The sequence below is a fragment of the Typopeltis vanoorti genome, chromosome 4 (genome assembly GCF_054136105.1).
Source record: "Typopeltis vanoorti isolate ZY-2024b chromosome 4, IOZ_Tvanoo_1.0, whole genome shotgun sequence".
In the NCBI taxonomy this organism is placed as follows: Eukaryota; Metazoa; Arthropoda; class Arachnida; order Uropygi; family Thelyphonidae; genus Typopeltis; species Typopeltis vanoorti.
The window spans coordinates 24358000-24383226 of record NC_143552.1 but is presented as its reverse complement, the minus strand read 5'-3'; the positions used below and the strand labels follow the sequence as shown (position 1 = coordinate 24383226).

Genomic DNA, 25227 nt, shown 5'->3' with positions numbered 1-25227 from the left:
AAGAGTGGAATGGAATGGCAGAATTAGTTGTAAGTTCTCTGATATTGAATGAGTTTAAGGAGAGGTATATCAAGTTTTGTGTGTATAATATTTAGTTTGGGTCTTCCACAATGAGACTCCATGGAGATACTGTATAATCAATCCCTCCTTCACCAAACCCTCTACATTTCAACTTGTGATTAAATTTTCCTTTTGTCCTTCATATGGATGAAATACACTGATAAACAGATTATTGAATACTTGAGCTATCCCCTCTGCATTTTTTATCATTCTGTCATCAACTGGCATCATCCTCCCATAGTCATTTTTTCCTTTTACTTGCCACATGTCAAAGAACTCGCTTGTATTTTTCTTAGTTTGTTTTCTAATTTGTTTGCATGCTGCACTTTTGCTTCTTTACCAAATGACTCGCCTTCCTGGACTGCTCTTTGTCATTCAACTCATCATTGCCAACATCGATCTCTTATTGCCTCCACAGTGCCTTCTTCCAGATTTCACTCTTGATCTCTTATTTCATCCATTTTACTCCTATCTTGTTTAGCCTTTTAACTTTCAGAATACATTCAGAGATTGCTGCTATTAAATAGTTCCTGATCAATGCCATGTTACTTCTGCCTCCTCCCTACTCAACTCCACTTAACCATGCTATAGCTCCCATTTGTCTCCAAAGCTTTTTATAACCACCAGCCTTGTAGTTCCACATATATCCCTTCTTTATAGAATTTCTCATATGAATGGCTGCAACCCAACTGTTCGCTTTTCACTTGGACTAGGAAAAATAAACTTTCAACATCTTTCTCTAAATCCAGAGTAATTTAATAAAAAGGTGGCACACCTTTTGCAACTCCTATAGGTAGAGATGACCTTGCTATTGCTTCTGCCTGGTATCTCCACGTCTATGCCTGGCTCCCACTTAAAGAGACCTCAATCAAGGTCGAAACTAGTCTTGGTAGTGGCCCTTCCCTTAATGCATAACATTACGCATATCCGCAAGGAGATGTGTTTTGCATTTTGGTAGATACTGAGATAGGAGTGATGTTAACTTGCTCCACCTTTGCAATGAGTTTGCCTGGTATTGTACTACCTTACCACAGTCCTGAAGATACTTTCAGGCACAAACTTTGTTTGCTCACACTTGGATAAAGGATTAAACTAAATTTATTATATATATTTTTAATATATTTATTTAGTTTAATATATTATATATATTAAACTAAATTTATTATATAATTTCCACGAGAATTAAATTTATTATAGCTAACCAAGTGAAAAATAAACTTTCAAGGCATTAGTTGGACTTTAGGATCCCTCTTTTTCATACTCAGTCTTTGTTTGTCTGCTTTATGCCAGGCTTGCATGCATAAATAGTGTGTATATATATTTGTACTCATTAAGATGCATTAGAACCTAAGCCAAATTATTGGGATAATAATTGAATAAATAAATCAAATTACAGTGGATTCCAGTTAATTGTGCCATATCGGGAATAGCATAGTTTGGTCCATTTAAGTGTCTGCTCCAATTAGACGAAGTTGCACATAAAGAGTTTAAAAGGTGTAGGTATACAAGACAAAATAAGAGTTTTTCATTTATTCATCATCATCATCAAATTCCTGACGTACCCTCAGGGGGTGTACGGGATACGATACTATTACATGAAAAATTTACGTCATTACTAACTTCCTATCTACAATTTTCCTCCAAATCAGTTTGTTACTTGTCAAGACTCCAACATTATCAGATCTTATATTTCTATCATCTAAGGCACTTTGTACAGTATCAATCCACCTATATCTCGGTCTTCCTCTGGGTCACTTTCCTGCCAACCTGACAGAGAACACTTGTTTTGCTAATGTTTACTCACCCATTCTGTTTAAGTGACCATAGCACCTGAGATTAGCTCTGCTAACGCATTCCTGGATGCTATGCTGACAATGTCGATTTCTTTCCTAATATCCTCGTTTTTAATATGATATTGCCATTGATGCCATCTGTTTATGCCTCTAATCTTTCTCAGGACTCTCATATCTGCGGTCTCTACTCTTTGATCAAGTGTTTTACTTCTGACCCAGCTCTCAGATCCATAAGTTAAAATCGGTTTGAACACTGTTTTGTATATAGCTAATTTAGTGTTCTGACAAATTTCTCTCTTATTCCATGTGAATTTATTCAATTGACTGCCTACCATACCAGCTTTGTTGATTCTGTTGTCTATTTCCATATTTAATTTACCATCTTCACTAAAAATTGTGCCTAAGTAGCTGAAATGTTTTACTTGTTCCACAGGTTCCCCGTTCACAACGCAGTTGACATTTTCAACAATTCTACCTATTTTCATTGTCTTTGTCTTTTTAATGCTGACCTTCATACCATATCTATTACAACAGTTATTAAATTTAGTCAGGGAATCTTGCAGACTTGTAGCGGAGTTATTTCAAAGTATAACATTGTCCGCATAAAACAAAGAGCTAACATTAACGTCTCCAATTCTGATATCATGTTTAATACCACTTTCCTTCATAATGTGATCCATATAGATAATGAATAACAGAGGGGATAATATACATCCTTGTCTCACACCAGATTTAACATTAAACCATCTTCCTGTACTTCCTTCAATTCTAACTGCTGACTTACAACTCAAATAAAGACTAAGTATTGCTTGATATAATGCCCCATTGACACCATGTAACTGTAGCACATTGAATAGCTTCTTTCTTGCACCTTGTCATATGCCTTTTCCAGATCGACAAAACTTAAATACAGATCTTTGTTATAATCCCATGCTTTCTCAACTATTTGTCGTAAAGTGAAGATCTGATCCTAACAGACTCTATTTGGCCTAAATCCAGCTTGTTCTTCACCAAGCTTTTTTTCCACAGTTCTTCTCAACCGTTTCCCAAGTATACTAGCATACCAGGAACAGTCAGAAAGGAAATACCTCTGTAATTCATACATTCAGTTTTATTTCCCTTTTTATATATGGGTACTATTAGAGCTCTACTCCAATCATTGGGAATTCGTCCCTCTGTCCAGGCTTTCTGAACTATGCAGTGCATCCTATGTAAGACTTTTATACCACCATATTTCAGCATTTCTGGTCGAATATCATGTACTCCTGCTGCCTTTCCACATTTCAGGCCTTTGATGGGTTTTCTACTTCAGGTCTGGTTATGTATTCCTCACTGCATGTCTGTTGGGAGTTTTTTTTTTGCCACTGCGCTATCGCTGCTTGTTTTATTTAGCAATATTTCAAAGTAATTACTCCATACTTCAAGGATATCTTTTTCTCCTGTTTTCATGTCACCTTTATCATCTCTAACTCCTTATACAGCACTCCTTCTTCCATTTTTGAGCTTCTTCAACAACCTCCAGAATATCTTGCCACTTCTTGATATTTATTTTCTATGTTCTTGCCAAAGTTCTCCCATGACTTTTGTTTAGCTAGTTTTACACAGTGTTTTGCTTTCTTACATTTGTCTCTGTATTCTCTAAGAGCAAAAGCTGACTTATTTGCAAGGAACTTTTGATATGCTTTCTTCTTTTCCATCACTGCCTTTTTAACTTCCTGTGTCCACCATGGAGTTCTGATTTTTCTATCCTTGCAGACAACCTCACCATATTCCTCTGGCTGAATCAATCAGGGTTTTCTTCAAGGATTGGCACTGAATCTCCAAAGTTTGGTTCCTGTTCTTAAACTCATTCATTTTTTCTTCAATAATCTTTGCGTATTTTAGTCTACAGTTCACATCTGAGAGCTGCTCAACTTTTATTCGTTTTAAAACTTTCTTGCATGTTATTCTTTTCAATATGAAATTCAATTTTATCCTGTTCAAGACTAAATAGTGATCGCTTCCAATTTCAAATCCTCTGTACACTCTGGTGTCCTGCACCATGGAGAAAACATCACTATCAACAATAACATTGTGAATGAGACTTTTCTTATTCCTTGCCTCCTCTCTCCATGTGAATTTGTGCACATTTTTATGTTGGAACATGGTGTTAGTAATAACCAGTCCATGTCCTGAGCAGAAATCCAACAGATATTTGCCATTATTATTAGCTTTGCTCTTTTCTCCAAATTTTCCCAAAATATTTTTGTATGTCTGAAAATTATTTCCTACTCTGCTATTTAGATCCCCAACAAGGACCAACTTTTCCTTTTTCATTGTGCCAGTTGCTTTTTCTAAAGCATCAAAAAATTCCTCCACTTACCTTAGTAGAACCTTCTGTGGGACCATAGGCGCAAATAAGTCTCATTGTCCAATTCCCCATTCTGATATTTGCCCACATCACGCTACTTGAGACTGCCTGCCATTCAAGAAGATTAGCCTCATATTTTGTGTTGAATACTATGGCTACTCCTTCTTTTCCTTGATTGTCATTTCCTGAGTATAATAATTTGTATTTATTGCTCAGAAAGATCTCACCAGTTTTTGTCTTTTTTGTTTCAGTCGTCTGTATTATGTCGATCTGGTACTTATCTAATTCCTCAGCTAGCTCCATTTCTTTGCCATTCAGGCTTCTTATGTTGATAGTACTGATCTTTAACTCTGGTGTTGTTGAGTTGGGGTGTGCGTTCAGATTTTATTTATTGCATAACAAAATTACTGATTTAGAGGTAAACTTAAACAGTTGTTTTTAATTAAAGTAAAAGATTTGCCATAAAAATAATTTTGTTTATTTATGTATTAAACATGCATGCAGTTCTTAGAAGTTAATGGCGTTATAGGAATGGATAAGTGTATCCTAATCAGTGCAGGTATTTAGTGGATTATAAATTATATTGCAATTATAATATTGCCTTCCTGCACAAAATAGAGGTATAATTCAATAATAAATTTTCTAGAGTCCTAGGTAGTCACTTGTTCAAGCTTGGGAGTGTCATCCTCACTTTCTTTTTCTTCTAATGTCCTGATGCTTTACTCATTTTCCTCCTCTAGGTCCTCATTTTCATTATTGATTAGTGACAACCATTAATGGAAATGCTTCATAGTTTCTGATGTGGTTCACATGTAATGGGATGTCATTTTCACTGTCAGCCTCATTCAGCATATCCTTGATTGAATGGTTAAAACTACAGTGAGCAAAAAGATTTTCATGGTGTTTTGCTTATTCCACACCAACCATCGACTGTAAACTTTTACTCTAACTTCCTTAGCAGTTTGAGAATCAGTAAAATTTTTCTTGATTTCTGTTGTAATTCCGTATCCAGTTTTAAAAACCCAGTTTTAAAAAAATACAGATATCATCCATGCATTTTACTTCTCATAGTACTGAACTGGTAAACTCTCCATTCTAATTTTTTTAAAGCATCAAGACTTGACCCCTTTTACATTAACTAATAGCTTTCGTTTCTGTTCCTGACATGTTTGAACAGCATAACACTGTTACATGATTTATTGCTTTGATCCGCACAGTGTAGCGTGTTTATAACACAAGGAACCATCTGATTTGGCATGATAAAATAACCTTGTTTCATCAGTAGTAAAGTTTTTTAATCAATTATAACATAATTTTTCTAACACTCCATGTGGTACTGGCTAGCTCAGTTAAATGATATTCTGTCCCAAATAAATGAAGCCAATTCATGATATTTTCTTATTTTGTTTTTGTTTTCCAGACTTGCCCAATAAAATGGCTGCCCTGATTAAATAGTGGAACAATTAGCTAGAATCTGCCTAATTGTTCCATATCGTCTAAACATATCATCATCATCATCATCAAATTCCTGCCATGTACCCTCAAGGGGTGTACAGGATATGACAGTACTACATGAAAAAATTACTTCATTACTAACTTCCTATCTACAATTTTCCTCCAAATCAGTCTGTTACTTGTCAAGACTCCAACATTATCAGATCTTATATTTCTATCGTCTAAGGCACTTTGTACCGTATCAATCCACCTATATCTTGGTCTTCCTCTGGGTCGTTTTCCTGCCAACCTGGCAGAGAACACTTGTTTAGCTAATCTTTCCTCTCCCATTCTATTTAAGTGAACCATACCACCTGAGATTAGCTCTGCTAATGCATTCCTGGATGCTGACAATGTCAAGTTCTTTCCTAATATCCTCATTTTTAATATGATATTGCCATTGATGCCATCCAGGAATGCATGGATGGCATCATCCATGCATTCCTGGATGTCTATTTCTATATTTAATTTACCATCTTCAGTAAAAATCGTGCCTAAGTAACTGAAATGTTTTACTTGTTCCTCAGGTTCTCCAACTCTAAGCATATTGCTTCTTTAAACAACTGAAGTGATATTCACCACATAAGCATCAATGCTACTAGTGAGGATGATAAATACAAACATGTTCTGTCGTTATTGCTTTAAACTTAATTGCAACTTGACACGAATTCTTAGAAGGTACTGAATTGTACTTTTTCAAATTTCTCATTCAAGTAATTGATTTATTATGAGATGCTAATGAGAGATCAGTTAAGGGTCAAAGCTAGATAACTGAGATCTCCATATAACCTTTTTAAGGTATGTAAGAGAACAAACTGGGGCTTTTGATCTAACGTTGAGTCCTCGCCTTCTCATGATGTACCATGTTAATATCTACTTTAATACCGAATGAATGAGGGTGAGCTGGCAATTTGGAGTTCATCTGATTAAATTGTATTCTTTATTTACTTAAAAGACTGTGATGGTACAACAAAATGAGAATTCATTTTGACTGGGAAATCACTGATTAGACAAAATCCCCACTCTTTTCATCAGTGCTAGGGTGAACAACAAAAAGTTAGTTACAGGAACAAACTGAAACTTGATATTCAAGATAGCCAACATAAACATGTATTGATGGAAAAGAAGTGGAACTGTCACAAGAACTAGAAAAGTACAATGTGAGCATAATTGGTGTTACTCAAACAAAGAAGATAAACATAGGGAAGATTCTTCTAAATAACAATCACTGAATGTTATATTCTGACAATGGTGATCAGGGAAAAGATGTAGCTATGGTATCCATCATTAACTACGAAGTTAGTCTTCTTGAATTTCAGGCAGTAGCAAGTAGAGTTATGTAGAGTTAGTAAAGAAGATGTAGGCAAACATCAAAATCAGTAATTTAACAGTGAGAAAGGTTCTAGTAAAGAAGATGTGGAGGAATTTGTTGAGTCATTAGAGCAGGCAGATAGGATAAAGAAGAAAAAGTTGGTACATGTTGGAAACTAAACAGCATATTAGGAAATGAATACCTGACATATAGAAATATGTTAAGAAAGTTTGGAGAAAAAGGCAAACTAATAAAAATTGTAAGTATATGCTGAATTTCTCTTCAAGATATAGACGTCATCACTAATACCATCCTATAGCATTAAAATGTGTGCAAGTTTACATGTATAAGAAAAATCTCATTAACTGTGTGCTTGTGATAAGTTTTAAAAGAGGTATAGTGAGTAGACATATCGATACAAAATTAATAACGGAAAAAACTCACGTACAAAGATTATTTAATAGTATAATTTTCACCTGTGTGTCACAGGCATCTTCAGTACATTAAGCTCAAATTAAACAGTAGCTGACAATTCAAGAAGCGCCACCTAAGTAGCTGGTGTAAGATAACTAAAAAGGTCAATAAATTTCCTAAAAATAAATAAAAAAAATCAATACAATAAAAAGTTAGGAAAGATTAGCTGATTTGTAAAGTACTATCTCCCATAAAGGGAATAGATGTAAGCCATCCGATCTGTTTAAGTTAGGAGAATGAAGTAGAGTTTCACATGTTTCTTTATAAAGGCGTTCCGGCTAAAAATTCGGCTAGAAGATTGGTGTTCTTCTAGCCGAATAGAGGCAGATCCTCCCATTTGTCCGAAACAAGATAATCCACAAGAGCACGGAATCTGGTAGACACCTGGATGATTAAGATGTGGAAGCTTGTCCTTAGGAGAAGTGAGAAAGGTGGAGATTTTTTTAAGGCAACAAAAAATATTCAGTGGTTTTAAAACTTTTGCTATATGTTCACTGATGCCTTGTACATAATTAGATAGAAACGAAGTTAAAAAATCTCTTGCCATCTTAAATAGAGAAATTATGGACATAAAAAACGCTCCTCTGGAATTTGTTTTAACGGTTGAAACTTTTAATTCTGTAATGCGCATATCTTTGAGTTCTTACCTAAAGGTCTTTAATGATTCTTGTGACAAGCTAAAATGCAAATTTGAATCACTGGTCAGCATACCTAGATCCAGTCATAATATTATTGATATAGATAAAGTAGTTATAAATGTTTCCGGATGTCCACTAACAGACTGTGAACGTTTTGTTTTATCAAAAGGACATGATTTCACCGTTACGCCGAATAAGGTGCCACTTATGGATTTTTTTCATAACATAGAGTATTCGATCCTTATCCCAAAAAACAGCCAACAGATTACGTTTTGAATGTGCACAAATTCTTTTTCATGCCAAGCCTCCACGTCCTAATCTTTCTTACTCTGAGTTTAAAGCATTGAAATCACTGAAGAATAACAATTTAATTCTTACAAAAGCTGATAAGAATGGTGACAAAATGATGAGTCCTGCCGATGTAGATGGGTTGAAAATTTTAAATATTTCGCAGATAAACACTTATCTTTTAAAAAACATTTTAAAAATCGTTGACTTTTGCTTATGTTTCCCTGAATCTAATGCCTCCACTTTATTTATTCATATGGAGTTTCGTCCCTTCTCTCCCCCCCTCCGTATTGAGGCGAGTTGAGCATCCCTCATGGGGGAGGTTAATTATTTATGGCTGTAGATCCGTGTGTTCACAGGGCTGGTTTGCCTGCTTGTGGAATGAAAAACCCCAGATAAACTGGGGAAAAAACCCTGATGTCCACGCCCAAGACCGGCTAACTTGGCTATGGCTGAGGAAGATCCTTAAGCTCCTCACGTTGGCGACAGGAATCGAACCCAGGACACTCCTTCCCCAGGCATTTGGTTGCGAAGTGCATAACCACTAGGCTAACCGCGTGGACAATGCCTTCACTGAACGAGTATTTTCATTAGTGAACAATATGTGGACCAGTGAAAAAAACCAATTAAAAATTGGAACATTGAAAGCATGAATTTATACCAAATGGAACTTTGACATGAATTGTATATAGTTTTATGAATCTTTAAAAAACTCAAACCTGATTTATTAAAAAAAAAAAAAAGTTCTTCTTCTGCAGCTTCTCCCCACTTAAGTGGCATCACTGTTGATGATGAGTCTCCTCCACATCCTCCTGTCTTGGGCTGTCACCACATCCAAGTTCTTCATCCTCAAGTCCTCTTCTACCAGCTCCCTCCATCTCTTCTTTGGCCGTCCATGCTTCCTCCTTCCTTGCAGATCCATCTGCATGACCCTTCTTCCCACATATTCATCCTCCTTCCTCATCACATGACCAAACCATCTCAACCTTGCCTCCTGTATCTTCGCTCCTAAGTTCGTAACGTTCACTGTTCCCCTTACATAGTCATTTCTCAGACGATCCTTTCTGGTCACACTGCACATCCACCTAAGCATTCTCATCTCTGCTACTTCCATCCTGCTGATGTTATTTTTCCTCAGGTCCACAGTTTCTATAACATACGTTATAGCTGGCCTCACCACTGTCCTATAGATTTTGCCTTTCAGATTGATCAGCACCCTCTTATCGCATAACATTCCAGCCATCTCCCTCCAGTTCCTCCAACCCGTTTGTATCCTGCATCCCACTTCCTTCTCAGCCCCTCCATCTTCTTCCACTGTTGAGCCTAAGTATCTAAAGTCCCTCACCTTCCTGATGACGTTTCCTTCCAGCTTCAGGTCTGTCTCCTGGCCGCTGCCCACTGTGCAACACATATACTCTGTCTTACTTCTGCTCAATCTCATACCTCTCTCTTCCAGTACTTTTCTCCATCTTTCCAGTTTAGTTCCTGCTTCTATATGAAGTTCTGTCGGAACGATAAATAACACAATATCGGATGATGAAAATGAGATACTGTATGGGGGACAGCATGGTTTTGTGAAGGGTAGATCGTACCTCAGTAACTTGCTCAGGTTTAATAACACAGTATTGACTGAACTGGATAAGGGTAAAGGGTTTTTCAGTGATACTGCTGGACCTGGCTAATGCCTTTGACAGGATACCACATGGAATTCTAATCCATAAACTGCAACATATGGGAATGGATATAGGGTTAGTGAGATGGATAGGAGGGTGGTTGATGGAGAGATACCAGAGAGTATTTTACTCAGGAGTAGAGTCCAAAAGATTGCCTGTGACTAGTGGTGTGCCGCAGGGTTCTGTTCTTGGACCACTGCTGTTTAATTTGTTCATTAACGATATAGGGAAGGAACTGAGAGGAACGGTTCATTTGTTCGCTGATGATGCAAAGTTGGGTAGGGCAATAGTGAATGCAGAAGATGTCAAAATTTTGCAGGATGATTTGGATAGTTTGGAGGTCTGGGCTAAGGAGAATGGATGTCAATTTAATGTGGCAAAATGTAAGGTTATGCATTTTGGGGTGAAAAGATTAGCAGCAGTATATCACATTGGTGGAACTGTACTCCAGGAGATTGATGAGGCCAGGGACTTGGGAGTGTTGGTAGATAGCAAGTTGAAGTTTAGGGGACACATTGCAAAAGTGGCTAAATCAGCTTATCAAATCACTTGGATGCTGAAGAATACTTTGACGAGCAGAGACAAACAAGTTATTGTTTCTCTGTATTGAGCCTTGATAAGACCCCATCTCGACTACTGTGCCCAGATCTTGTCACCTAGGTTTCTTCTTAATGGGGAGGGGGTTGAGAGGATCCAGAGGCGAGTGACCAAGATGATAGCAGGTCTATGGAATGAACCTTATGAGAATAGGTTGAAGATTTTTGGGTTGCAGAGATTGGATGATAAGCGAAGGAGGGGTGATATGATTGAGACATTCAAATTACTGAAGGGTTTCTATAAGATTGATCCAGAAGATATTTTTGAAAATATGACTGGTGGTGGGAGGACTAGGGGACATGCATGGAAGCTTGGCAAGAGCGTGGTTGACAAGGGAGTTAGAGCTAGGTTTTTTACTTGGGGAGTGGTGGTAAATGAATGTCGAATAGTTGTGATGGACATGATGTTTAGGGCCTCCCTCGATGAGTCTAAGGACTCCTTGGAGTCTCCCGTATAATAATAATCACACCCCGTCGTGAATGTGTTAAAACTAAGAAATATATAGTGAATGTTGTCATGAGAGTTTCAGATGTTATAGAATTTGGTTGAAGAGATTTAGCATTTCAACTCAACAATTGTCGGTTGCCTATGTTTTTGGGTCGCATGATCTTTTGTTAATACCGCACCAATCATATACACGTCTTCATAGCTGCTCTCTTGTTTAAAACAAAATTAACTTGTACGTGTTATAATATCTAAAAAAAAGTTAAATAATTTATAAGCATATAAAAGGATATCACCTGTAAATCGTTGGCGTGCCAGCAAAATTCTCAGACATGCCACCTCTGGCACGCGTGCCATAGGTTCGCCATCTATGCCTTAAGAGAGTATAGAGTAAAAATGTAAGAAAGCCAAACAGTGCAAAAGTAGCTAAACAAAAATCTTGGGAAGACTTTGATAGGAATATAAAAGATAAATATCAGGAATGTGATAAAATGTTCAGTTTTCATGTCACCTCCAGAAGATAAAGACATCCTAGATGTTTGGAGCAGTTATTTTGGAAGACTATTAAATGAAACAAGAAGTGACAGAACATGTGGCAGAAGATATTCAATATGATTGCAATCAGAAGTACATATCAATACTAGACAAAAAGCCATCAAAAACTTGAAATGTATTAATGCAAGGGTTTACAAAGAATTAAGTTATACAAACACATTTGATGTGACTTCTATTTATATGTAGATACTGCATTGCCTGACTTAATCTGTTGTACATATAATTTATGTTTTTATAAAAATTTATTAATACCTTATGTACTGCTTTAAACTTTGAGATAGCATGGTATGACCTGACCTTTAATGTCCTTGCACCAGTAAACCATAAACAAACAAACCAATCAGTACAAATATCCTGCGGAGCTATAAATGGCTGCACTGAATAATTCAGAAGTTATACTGAGAAGGTGAATTGCAATTGTTTTGAAGTACATCCTCTCATTGTAACCATCAAAAATAAATAAATAAAACCGAGTGTGAGCATTATAGATGAATTTCACTACTGAGTGTCATGGTAAGTTGTGTGCAGCTATATTTGAGAAGAGTCTAAAAGAAACTTAGAGGAGATTTGACACATTTCTCTTTAAGACGAACAGTTTCTAGTTTCATATCTGCTCTCCAGTACAGGGCTGTATGTTGGAATCCTGCTGTGAGCATAGGGGTTTATGATTGCCATTAGGTAGGAGATGAATTTCATTGCTCGGTGTGAGATCACTACCCCACTTATTGGAGGCATAAAGGGGTTTGAAAAAAGTTTCATGTATGTTCACCAGTGTGTGTAAAAAAAAAAATACAAAAACTGTATAAAATTAATAGAAACCTTGAAAAGAAATCCTTAGCCTACTTGTGGTATGAATGCTATAGTTTGTAGAAGCCTTCTGCGGGTGGGAGCCACATAAAAAAAAAGTTGAGAAATCATAGGAATATAAAAAAGATTTGAATTTAAATTTTATAGATCTTGAAAAGGCATATGATAAGATGCCAGAAGAAAATCTATTCAAACTCTATATATGTTGTGAATGTGACATATATCAAGCAGTAATCCATATTTGTGTTATGAATTAGTAGTTAGAACTGAAGGATGTACAGGAATATGATTTGATATAATATCGTGAGTGAGACAAAGATGCACACTATCTTCATTATGAAGAAAAGTAGCACTAGGTGTGATATCAAAATCAGAGATATTAATGTAATCTCTTCACTTTATGCAAATGATTCTATACCCCCTTAAATAAATCCAGTACAAGTCTGCAGGATCGGTATGAAAATTAACATTAAAATTGCAAACTGAAAATAAGCAGAACATCAGAAATGTCACCTGCATTTTGAATTTGAATTTATAGTACAATAGTATAGTAGAATGATTTGATTTGGGTATTGCAGTAAGATAAAATAGTACAGAATGTAGAAGAAACAATGTGCATTTCACAACTTATGTGAAGTACACATAAACCATATTGGCTCTTTACAATTTTTTTTAGTGAATATGCAAATTAAATATAGAAATACAGTAGAATAAGCAGAGTACGGTAGGTAGACAGCATGAAAAATTTATATGAAAAAAGAGAGGAATTAGTCAAAACAGTAAATCAGCTGTATGTAAGATATTGTTCAAATTAATTTTAACTTATGGATCTGAGAGCTGGTTAGAAGTATAAAAGTTGATCCAAGAAGATTACAATAATGATAGCTTTGAAAAAAATTAAGTGAGTGAACAGTTAGCATGAAAGGCAGAATCATATTAAAATTGAAGAGATTGGTAAAGAACTTGATTGTTGACATTCATGAATGTGTGACCAGATCTAATCTCAGGTGGTATAGTCACTTATACTGATTGCATGAGGAAAAGTCGGGATGTTTGATGTCAGGTCAGAATGAAGGGAAAATACTTAGTGGAAGATGATTTAAGTGGATTGATTCAGTCAGAAGTGCCCTAGAAAAAAATATAAGTGTTGAAGTAATGACAGATAAGACTAATAGGGACAAAAAAATTATCAGTTGGAAGTTAATAATGTAAACTTTCATGTAGTTGTGATGTCTTATTATCTTGTGCATTCTTTGAGAGTACGTGTTAGGAATTTGATTATGGTAATATCTGGCCATTTAACAGGTATAGTAGAATGATTTGATTTGGGTATTGCAGTACGATAAAATAGCACAGATGTAGAAGAAACAATGTGCATTTCACAACTTATGTTGAAATGCCATATCATGCAACTCAACGGTGTTTGTGTGAGATTGAGGGGGGGGGGGGCAACAAAACATCTGCATGGTAAAAAAAATATTCATGTGTTCCCAGTCTCTCTTACATGCTTTGAAAAAAATTAAGTGAGTGAACACTTAGTTATTTAAGGAACAGTTAATTCCTTAAATATATTATTTCTCAAGTTTTGCATATTAATGGCACACACTGAGTTTGATTTAGAAAGAAAGAAAGGAAAAGAAATGTTAATTTTCTCTTTTATTCTTATAGGTTAAAAAATGCAGTTACTCCTTTGTGGCAGATTCCATATGAGGAACAGTTAGTAAAGAAAGAGGAAGAAATGTGCCAATTTTTGATTAAACTTGGAAGACAGATAGAAAAAACGAACAGATTTCTTGTCCATATGCTTCAAGAACAAAGGTATATGATTAAACTAATTATTCCATCTTCCTTTTATGTATTAAGCCCTGTGACCTGTTATGGCCAAGTAACTCAGCTTCTATATTCATGATGAATTTGCTGTAAGTGTCTCGGATCCAGACATACGCAATTCATTTTTGGTGTATTGAATCAGCTAGCATCCAAAAATACACTTCAGTGCTGAAAAGAATCAAACAACAGTTTGCCTACACTGGACACTTTAATTATCTTTCTAATGGTTAACTATCATTTTCTATTTATAAAACACACACTGGACTGGTAGAACCTACATAAACAATCACTCCATCACTCAGCTCATTCAAATTCCTTTCCATGAAACATGATCATCTGCAATCCAGCTATCTAAATAGTGAGATCATCTTTCTTACTCAGAGGCAGTCTTTGCTATAAGCCATGACTGCAAATTATATATCTAACTACTTCAATTACTTTCACTTTCCCAATACTCTCAATCCCTTTTTTAACTACAGTATCTACCAATAATTGTTCAGACACCTCTGTTATTTGAAGTTATGGAACATTCCAGGTTTCTTAATAACATAAAAACTGGTGTACAGATAGTAGGAAGAAATATTTCATCATAGCAGTTGAATACAGGTAGTATGGCAACACAACATGAACCCAGTGACTTCGAGAGAATGTCATCATGGACTGTCACATTAGTGTAATGTCCATACGTGTCATTACCACTCAACTGGAGCATCCAAAATCAATGTTTGGTGATGTGATCAACAAATCAAGACATTCTGGCATGACTAGTGCAGGAAAACACCCAGGGCAGCTGCCGAAAATGACTGACGGGACAGGAGGATGTTAAAATGGGTAGTATGCAAAAACCGGCTACATTTGGCACAGGCCATCCGTGATTAGTTCCAGAGTACCAGTAACACCATGGTAAGCACTACGAAAAGAACCCTATTTACTGGGTTTCCAAGGCGGCTCGTCTGGCCTGATGCAAAGAGTGTGGAAGTGGACAATTGACCAGTGGAAAAAGGGTTTTGGAGCGATGAATCGAGGTTCACCTGTTTCCAGTCTGATGGTAGGGAGGCAGCATGGTGAGTGCTTATTACCACAGTGTGTTGTACCTACAGTCAAGTTTAGTGGTGGAGGAGGAGGAGTAATGGTACGGGGTGCATTCAGCTGGTTTGGAGTGGGACCACTGGTCATTGTCCATTATTCCATGATGGCAGCTCAGTACCTTGATATTCTGGATAATCCAGTGCTGCCTACACTGTAGAGTTTTTATGGAACTGACCTATGTTACTATCAAGACGACAACGTCCCATGCCACAAAGCTTCATTATGGAATTATGCAGCTTTGTGGCATTTGTGGAACTATTATGGAATTGTTTGAAGAGATAGGTGTTAAACAGTTGCCCCGGCCTGTGCAGGGTCCTGACTTCAACCCCCATCAAATGCCTGGGGGATGAATTGGAGCAGCAATTGAGGTCAGAGCAGCACATCCTCAATCTGTTTGCTGAACTCAGTGCTGCTTTGATGGAGACAAATTCCACCTGATGTCTGTTACACATTGGTGGAAAGCCTTCCTCAAAGGGCGCAGGAGGTGTGTTGGGAAATTTCCGAACTTTTGAATCATTGTGCCAAAAGCACCATTAGCTGCATGCTTCATAAGCTGCAGTCTAGTGGCAGCATTGGGAAATAGCTCTGCAAAAACTACAAAAACTTGATATTTTGCTTAGTTATTGTACTATGTTAGCGTCAACATGTGTTTGGTGCATCTGGCAATATTTTGTTGTGTTTAAAATAAGCAATTTTTATGATGAACGAATTTGTGTCAAGTTTTTCATCAAATTGGGAAAATCTTTCATGGAAACATTTGAAATGTTAAAAACAGCATCTGGAAATGAGGCTTTAGGCTGGACTTAAATGTACGAGTGGTGGAAATGTTTCAAAGATGTCCAAACTTTAGTCGATGATTCCTGTTCAGGATGACCATCAATATCGAAAATTGACAAAAATGTTGCAAAAGTTCATGAAGTCATCTGTTCTAACTACCATTTTACTGTTTGAGAAGTCGCTAAAAAAGTGAACATTTCAAAAACTGTCTGTAATGCGATTCTTATGCAAAATTTAGGCATTCATCACATAGCAGTCAAATTTTTACCTTGCCTTTTGACTAATAATCAAAAACAAATTCAAGTTGATTGAGCCAAGAACTTTTTCAGTTGAGCTTACGAGAATGAAAACTTTTTAAAAAACATCATTACCTGGAATGAGACGTGGGTTTATGGCTGTGACGTCAAAACAAAAGCTCAGTCGTCTCAGTGGGTGTCAAAAGGGTCACCACAACCCAAAAACTGAGACAAGTGTGGTGATTATGATGACAGTTTTTTCTATTCTGAGGACATTGTTCACCATGAAATTCTTCCATGAGGCAAGACAATGAACAAGGAGTATTATCTTGAGGTAATGAAACATCTTCATGAAGCTATCAGGAAAAAAAGGCAAGATGCTTGAAGGGAAAATCAATGATCAATGTATGCTCATCATTTTAATATGCCTGAACACACATCATTACTAACCCATCAGTTTTTGGTGAAACACAAAACAGTGGCTGTTCCACAGCCTGCTTACTTGCCTGACTCACACCAGCAGACTTTTTTTTATTCCCCAAATTGAAACTGACGCTGAAAGGCTGACGTTTTGAGTTCTTTGACTAGATTAAAAAAAAAAAAAAATCGCTAGTGAAACTGTATAGTATCCTGAAAGAAGCGTTCCAGAAATGTTTCAAAGGAGGAAAGAAATGAGGAGACATGGGCGAATAGCTTCTAAGTTAGACAGGAAAATTTTTATTTAAAAAGTTCAGGAATTTCCCAAACAAACTTTGTGCATATCAGATCCACACACACACACACACACACACAAGGTGCTATCAAAAAGTAACCAGACTAGTATAATAAAATCTTTACAACTTATGCAATTTAAATTTGATCTCAACTCCCCCTTCAAAGTAATGCCCTTCTGAGTTTATGCAGTGATCCCACTGCTTTCGCCATGCTCCGAACACGTCCTAGAATCTTTTTGCTGAAGCCCATCAAGCACCACTTGCGATTCATCTTAGATCTCCTTAATGGTGTCAAACTGCAGCCCCTTCAGCTTCAATTTCATTTTTGGAAACAAAAAGAACTTACAAGGGGCTAAATCTGGTAAGGAGAATGTGGGACGACTACCATGCTGTTTGCCGTCATAAACTCGCATTGTTAAGGCACTGCAGGATGGGGGTATTGTCACTGTGAAGGAGCTAGCTGATGCTTCACCACAGTTCTGGTCTTTTGCAACGAATGTCTTCTCTCAACACCTTAAAACATTGCAGAAGAATTTTGCATTAACCATCTGAGAGGGTGGGACAAATTCTCAGTGGACAATCTTCTTAATTGAAAAAGAAGATTAACATGCTCTTTGTCACACTCCTGACTTGCCCTGCCTTCTTCGGTCTTGAGAAATGTGTAATCTTCCACTGTGATGATTACTCTTTTGTGCCCAACACATAGCTGTAAACCCAAGTCTTGTCCCCTGTGATAACCCTTGAGATGAAGATTGGGTCATCATTGGCCTTTTGATGAAGATCTTGACAGACGTTCACTTGGTGCTCCTTCTGGTCAGAAGTCAAGACAGGAATGAATTTCGCAATGATGCAATTAATTGACTTACTTGACTTATCTAGGTGGTAGCCTGGGGGGAGGGGGGACTTTTGGACCTCAAGCACCACGTCATGTCACTTGGCACGGTCCTCTGCGACTATCCGCCACGTTTCAGTCTCCAGTCTGACAGCCTGCAGATCCTCCTGATCTGCCCATCTCCTTCTCGGTCTCCCTACCGGCCTCCCTGATCGGGGTCGGGCCTCCCACACTTGGCTGACAATCCTTTCGGGGGCCCATATGGTGTAGACGCCCCAGCCACTGAAGACGCTGGGCTTGCAGTTCCGTCAAGACATCTGCTGAGTTGTACAAAGTGTGTATGGCAGTGTTAGATCACCTCCTCCAAACTCCGTCTGCCATGACCCCTCCATAGATACGTCATAGCATCTTATTCTTGAATATGCTCAGATGATCAGCTTGCCTCACCGTGAGAGTCCACGCTTCAGTAAACGCGAGACGAAAAGGGGATGCACTTGGTAGTAGGCCACATTCGCAGCATTCACCCGACTCTGTACATCAGCTTAGAGTTTGTTGTCTTCAGTCACAATAGACTCCAGGTACCTAAATTCCGTCACCCTCTCAAACTGAGCAGCTCCCTCTAGATCTTGAGCAGCATGGTGACTCATGAAAAGGTACTTCGTCTTCTCAGCGTTTATATTCAGGCCAACGTCTTCCACAGCTTCCTCATTTGCAGTAACCAGTGCCACTGCATCTTCCCGTTGGTGTGCCATGACGTTCAGGTCGTCTGCATAGCCAAGAATCCTGACATGCACCCCCCCCCCCATGTCGACTCCCCCCCGCGACTTGCTGTATGTTTCTGATTACTTTTTCCAGCACTAGATTGAAGAGAATTGGAGAAAGCCCATCACCTTGCTTCACACCGGTCTGTACTTGAAACGAGTCCAACAAGTCACCTTCTGCTTTCGCTCTTGCTCTCGAACCAGCTACACACACCTGCACTATTTTTTGGAGTTTTCGAGGGATTCCCAGCTCTTCTAACACCTGCCATATTTTTGGGCATATAATTGAGTCAGGCTTTAGAAAAGGCTATGAAAATATTATGGAATTCCCAGTTATATTCCCAGCACTTTTCAAAAACTTGGCGCAGTGTGAAGAGTTGGTCTATTGTTGAACGGTTCCTCCTAAAACCCATCTGGTAATCACCAAGGCATTGTTTATACTAATGTATCCTATTGTTATTAAGTATGTTGAGGTGCCTACTTTCGTGGCTGAAAGCCATCTGTTTAGTTCTTCTAGGAATTTTGCGGTGCTTAAGTTGGGTGGTCTGTATATTGCATTTATTATCAGGGCCCCATGTCGACTCCCCCCCGCGACTTGCTGTATGTTTCTGATTACTTTTTCCAGCACTAGATTGAAGAGAATTGGAGAAAGCCCATCACCTTGCTTCACACCGGTCTGTACTTGAAACGAGTCCAACAAGTCACCTTCTGCTTTCGCTCTTGCTCTCGAACCAGCTACACACACCTGCACTATTTTTTGGAGTTTTCGAGGGATTCCCAGCTCTTCTAACACCTGCCATATTTTTGGGCATATAATTGAGTCAGGTTTTAGAAAAGGCTATGAAAATATTATGGAATTCCCAGTTATATTCCCAGCACTTTTCAAAAACTTGGCGCAGTGTGAAGAGTTGGTCTATTGTTGAACGGTTCCTCCTAAAACCCATCTGGTAATCACCAAGGCATTCTTCTGCATATGGAGTGAGGCGCATTAGCATGATGTTAGACAGCACCTTGTAGCCAGTCTTCAGCAGTGAGATGCCCCTATAGTTGCCGCATTGAGACTTATCTCCTTTCTTATATACAGGGGTGATCAGCGCCTCCTTCCACATGTCCGGCAGACATTCTTCCCATCAGAGCAGCAAGATGAGCCAGTGCAGCTGCTCCAGCAGAACATCCTCGCCATTCTTCAGAAGCTCCACCGGAATGCAGTCCACTCCTGGAGCCTTATTATTTTTCAGCATGCGGACACCACTAGTAATCTCACTAAACATTGGCTCTTCAATATATGGTTCAGCAGTTTGGTAAGGGTATGGTTCTCTGGTATTGATGTTCCAGCATTGATGTTTAGCAAGTTCTCAAAATATCTATGCCACTGAGTGAGAGCATCTTTTGAGTTTGTTAGAAGATTTACACTCTCATCTCTTATGGTTGCCGCTTGTGTCTGGCCACTTCGCATAGTTTTAATCGTCCGGTACATTTCCCACCCATTATTCGCCACCCTATTACTCTCTATGCTGGCCACCTTCTCGTTAAGATATTTCCACTTTTCCCTGCGTAGACACGTATTCACTGCTCTTCTCACCCTCTCTTATGCAGCCTTTTTCCTGTTGTCCACTAAGTAGTTCAATAATGCTTCCCTTCGTTTTGCTACTGCTTCTTCACACTCTCTATTAAACCATGCCTTTCTTCTTCTCTTTCCCACAGTCCTCGAGGCAGCAGTCTCGACCATATTTTTGATGGTGTCCCACATTCTATCCAGATCACCCTCCTCCTCAAAGTGGTTCCGCCTGCCTTCTGCTGTTTTCAGCTTGTCCAGGTCCCATACAGGTCATGTGGTAGGATGCGAAGGCTTCTGGACCGCAATTCTGTGCCTGAAATCATAGGATACCAGGTAATGGTCGCTATATCCGTCTGCTCCTCTAAAACTCCTCACATCCGAGATGGAGCTATGGTGACACCGATACACTAGTACATGGTCTATTTGGTTAGCTGTTCTACCATCCGTCAATCTCCAGGTTTGCTTGTGGATATCTTTGTGCACGAACATAGTACTCTTTACAAAGCATCCCATGGCTGAGGCGAAACTCGCAAGTTGCATCCCATTATCGTTGCACTCCTCGTGTAGACTCTCACTTCTCACAAAAGGGTGCCACGCACATTCTCTCCCCAGCTTCGCATTGAAATCTCCCACCACTAGCTTGACGTCATAAGATGGTAGATTAACACATGTGCGATCAAGCACTTCGTAGAAACAATCTTTGGCTTCCTCCGAGCCCTCTTCCGTAGGTGCATAACAGTTCACAATAGACACATTTTGAAAAGTTCCTTAACGCTAATAGTGCACAGCCGATTGTTCACAGGTTTAAAATCTAAAATATTACATAGAAATTTTTCACCAACTAAAAATGCAGTTCCAAGGACTCTTCGTCCTCTGTCATCACCACTGTGGAATAGTGTATACCCCTGATAACGGGTCGAGCCATGGCCCAGCCAACGCGCCTCTTGTACAGCACAAAGTCCAATTTTATACTGTTGTAAGAGACATTTGTCACTTTAAAAAGAGCACCTTCTTTCATCAAACTGCGTATATATGCCAGGTCCCAAAACGATTAGTAATCATCTTCGCAAAGGCATCCGAATTCCGAGGCTTCTGTGGTACTTGATTTGTAACTAGAAGCTTTTTATAGGCGGGGTGGTTGGCCCCTCGCTAACCTTCCCCATTTCTCCGGGCTTAGGACCGGCAAGGCTTCAACAGTGTCCTCTCTTGACTCCTCCACTTTTGCTGGATTTAATGATGCAATACATGTTCAAATCTCTTGTGACGATCACTTGATCTGCTCCATATGAAATCACAACTCTGTCAGCATCTTCCTGGATGGCGATGTGTTGATCTGCATGGATGATCTGTTGAATTTTTTCAACAGTTTCATGGATTGTGCTAGTGGACGGTCAGCCCAGCTTCTTATTGTGCTACAAGGTGGGTCTGCCCTTTTTAAAACATGAGTTTTACTCAAAAGACTGAGTCGGCTCATGGCTTCATTTTCATGTGCCCTGCAAAGTAATTGAGAGGTCTGTGTGTGTGTGTGTGGGAGGGTGTCCCATTTTACGCAAAATTTTATGATTGCCCTCTGTTCTAATTTCACGTTCGTGGCGAAATTTCAGAATGGCTTAAACATGTGATAAGAATAACGCTCGTTACATGAGTTCCAGTGCACACAACTCAACGCCACATGGCAGGCTGACTCAACAATGTCTACGGCACTGACACCTGGCGACATTAGACTGTAACTTCATATGTCGCTGAGTATCCAGCACAGTCTGGTTTCTTTTTGATAGCATCGCGTAGAAGGTTGCAAAACCTATAACATATTAGTGATGTGCATGGGCATCTTAAGCAGTTACAGTTAAGATGTTTGAATTTTATGATTCCTTTAACATGAATTGCTAATTATCTTTTTAAGCAAAGTAGAGTAGATTGCCCTCCCATGATGAGTCCTTGGACTCCCTGGAGGTGTCGCATAATAATAATAATAATAATTTCTGCTGTCACACTTCTGTGTATTTGTCAAGTGCATATAATTTTGGGTTTCATAAATGAATCATTTATATATTTTGTAGGAAAATTAATGCATTCAAGTGCTGTCCACTATTGCCTATCAGAGCATCTCCTGTAATAACTGCATATAGAAATAAATGTGAATTTACAGTTGGAAAGCATTTGGATACAGCAGAGAGAATTGTTGGATTCCGTCTGAGTCGCTATAAAGAAGGATCAATGAGTGTTGCTGAAGTAGATAGCTGTATCAATATACCTGAATCAATGCTAAAAGCTGTGAAGGTTGGCTATAATATAGTTGTATTTGTTTTTTCCATGTAAAAGAATATTTTAGTTAAGTGCAGTACTTTGAAATTGAATTGCCAATTATTAGATGTTTGAAATTTTTTGTTGTCATGCTTACATTAACACATTACATGCTACTTAAAGCTGGTGCATTTCTTTACATATGTCTCATGCTCTTTTTCGGTGCATTTCACAAATGTGTAAACACCAATCAGAGCAGAGTTACAGTATTAACTCTGCCCTGAAGAAATTAAACTTTTTAAATTTTCATTTAAATTTAAATTTGTGATATACACAAAAGAGGTTCCTGTGATTCAGTTTTGGCTTAAATTGGTTTCATTTTTTTATTACCATATTATGGCACAATGACTTGAACTGATATTAATAATTCTGTATTAGATGAATGGAATTTAATGAAAGTTGGTTTCAATCAGACTAATTGTGTTGGAAAAGTTAGGGCAAACAAAATTATATACCCTACGTATATAATTTTGTGGTATATAAGCCAAAAATTTGTGATTGTCATAAAGGTTTTATAATTTGGACATACTTGTCAGATTTTTACAAAAGTTCTTGATAGTGTTTTGAATGATGTAAATTTGTTGGTATTAGGAGACTTGCTTGCTTGAAAATTATATATTTTTACTATTGAAAATTCATCTTTGAACAATTTTATATGCTTATAATTCTTTATATATAAAATAGGATATGAAATTATTGAAAGATGAATTTTGGTATTTTAGCCTAATGTTTTTATTTTTATTTATTAGCGTGCACATGCTTCAGTGCAGTAGTTTTCATTGTTAAACCAGTTCTAGTTTCTGGACTACATGAGATTTTCTTTCCCAGTCATGATTGCATTTCATTGGTAAAAGAACTTGAAATGATGATGATTATAATGATATGTAATATTTTTTTCTTGTTACATTTGGAACTGTTTTTATTGGTAAAATGATTCAAATTGATAATAATGCCTTATATTATATTCCCCTCCATGTGAGGCACCTGTTTGTTGTAGAGGGGACCTTCCAGTGATGGTAGGTCCAAAGTTTGCAGTTCCTAAAACATTTAGTCAGGTTCATGTTTTCCTAAGCCATGGTTGGATGATGAGTCTGTTTTTACTTATCCTGTTTATCAGACCACCATCAATGGGATTCAATGCTTTTCCCCTGCATTGCACTGGTGGGCATACCAAAACCTTAGGGGGGGGGGATCTTGGTAGTCTTCCATTATTTCATCAATGTGAGGAGTCCCAGATGTCTCAGCCAGGATCAGTCAGATAGTGGGTTTGTCTGCAAAGTTCATTGTTGTAATAAGTCTCCTTCTCCATTGTACAGGCAACAAAGCTTGCTGCAGTAAGCACTGACATTACAGTCTGAAGCACAGTCATTGCTTTCCGGAAAGTAGGCACCCATGTGTGTATCTGTGGTGGGCGAAGAGCTCTGCTAATGAATCAAACTCCTCCTGAGACTGAATAAAATTTTCACTCTCTTTGTTTAGAAGGGACCATCACCATGCACCAACCAGGTTCAGAAACATAGGAAATCATTATCAGCAAACCAGTGTAAGAAACAAAATCATCAGAAACTTTAACAAATATACCAGTTTTCTTAATCTTGCATTCAACAAGGGGAATGTCCACTTGGAAAAATGTTGCCCTACATTATCCAGAACGGTATGAAAGGGGTCGAGGATTTTCAAAATCTGTAAAGAAACTGCTTTCAGGAGATATCCTTATTGAAGTAGCTACAGTAGTGTAATCAGAAAAATTACTTTGTCAGCATCTCTTTGTGGAATACCAATAAGGATATTGGTATTTCACACACACACACACACACACATGCAAAAGTTTAAAATTTTCTAGAGGCATAATATCATAGTGGGACCTCCCAATGAGGTGATTCTGCACTGAACCTTCAGTTCAGTGCAGACCACCGAACCATAAGCCATAAGAAGAATCCTCATACATAGGGATGGGCACCTGGTTACCACTTTTAACAAACCAAAATTACCAACATCTGTTAACGCAGGTTATCTCAATCCAGTAAGACTATATCCCAAACCCTTTATACTGCTGTAAATGTCAAAAATATGGTTACTTGCAAACTGTCTGTTATGGCTCTGCCATCTGTGTCTAATGTGGCAGTAAAGAACATGAGATTAAAGACTAAAAGCAAAACACTGAAGTGTTCTAATGTGAGTAAGACCACCCAACCTACTCCTGAACATGCCAAAGGGGGAAGGATGAAAAGGAGATCAAAAAAGTAAAGACATCAATGCATCTCCTATCTCTTCTTCTTCTTCATATAGCTTCCTCAGTGAGAGGATGCAGCACCATGTCCTTCCAGTTCTCTCTGTTGGTAGCTTTCCTTTTTGTTTCTGCATAGCCATGTGATCCTGTCCATGATCTTATATCTTCAAGCCATGTCCTTCGTTTTTTGCCTCTTGATCCTTTTCCCATAATTTTTCCTTCTAAAACTGTTAATATCCTCTGTCCTGCTGAACCTCTCAGTACATGTCCTGCCAATCTCATCTTTCTCTGGATCATTTCCTGTAATAAAGATCTCTGTGTTCTCATTCTCTGTAGGACATCTGTATTTGTCACATGTTCTGTTCATCTCCTATCAGGAGACGAATATGCAGTATACCACAACAGTATCACT

General features: G+C 38.1%; 1 protein-coding gene across 3 annotated transcripts in view; it reads left to right on the top strand.

The window, feature by feature from the left end:
• The window catches only part of LOC150107165 (tRNA (uracil-5-)-methyltransferase homolog A-like), a 424227-nt gene that overhangs the window by 135150 nt on the left and 263850 nt on the right, over window positions 1–25227 (top strand). For all 3 annotated transcript variants that reach the window (XM_090391689.1, XM_090391688.1, XM_090391687.1), the window contains exons 6-7: window positions 14154–14303; window positions 22342–22561. In XM_090391689.1, coding sequence (XP_090247815.1) covers window positions 14154–14303; window positions 22342–22561 — 370 coding nt within the window. The remainder of the gene's footprint in view (window positions 1–14153; window positions 14304–22341; window positions 22562–25227) is intronic.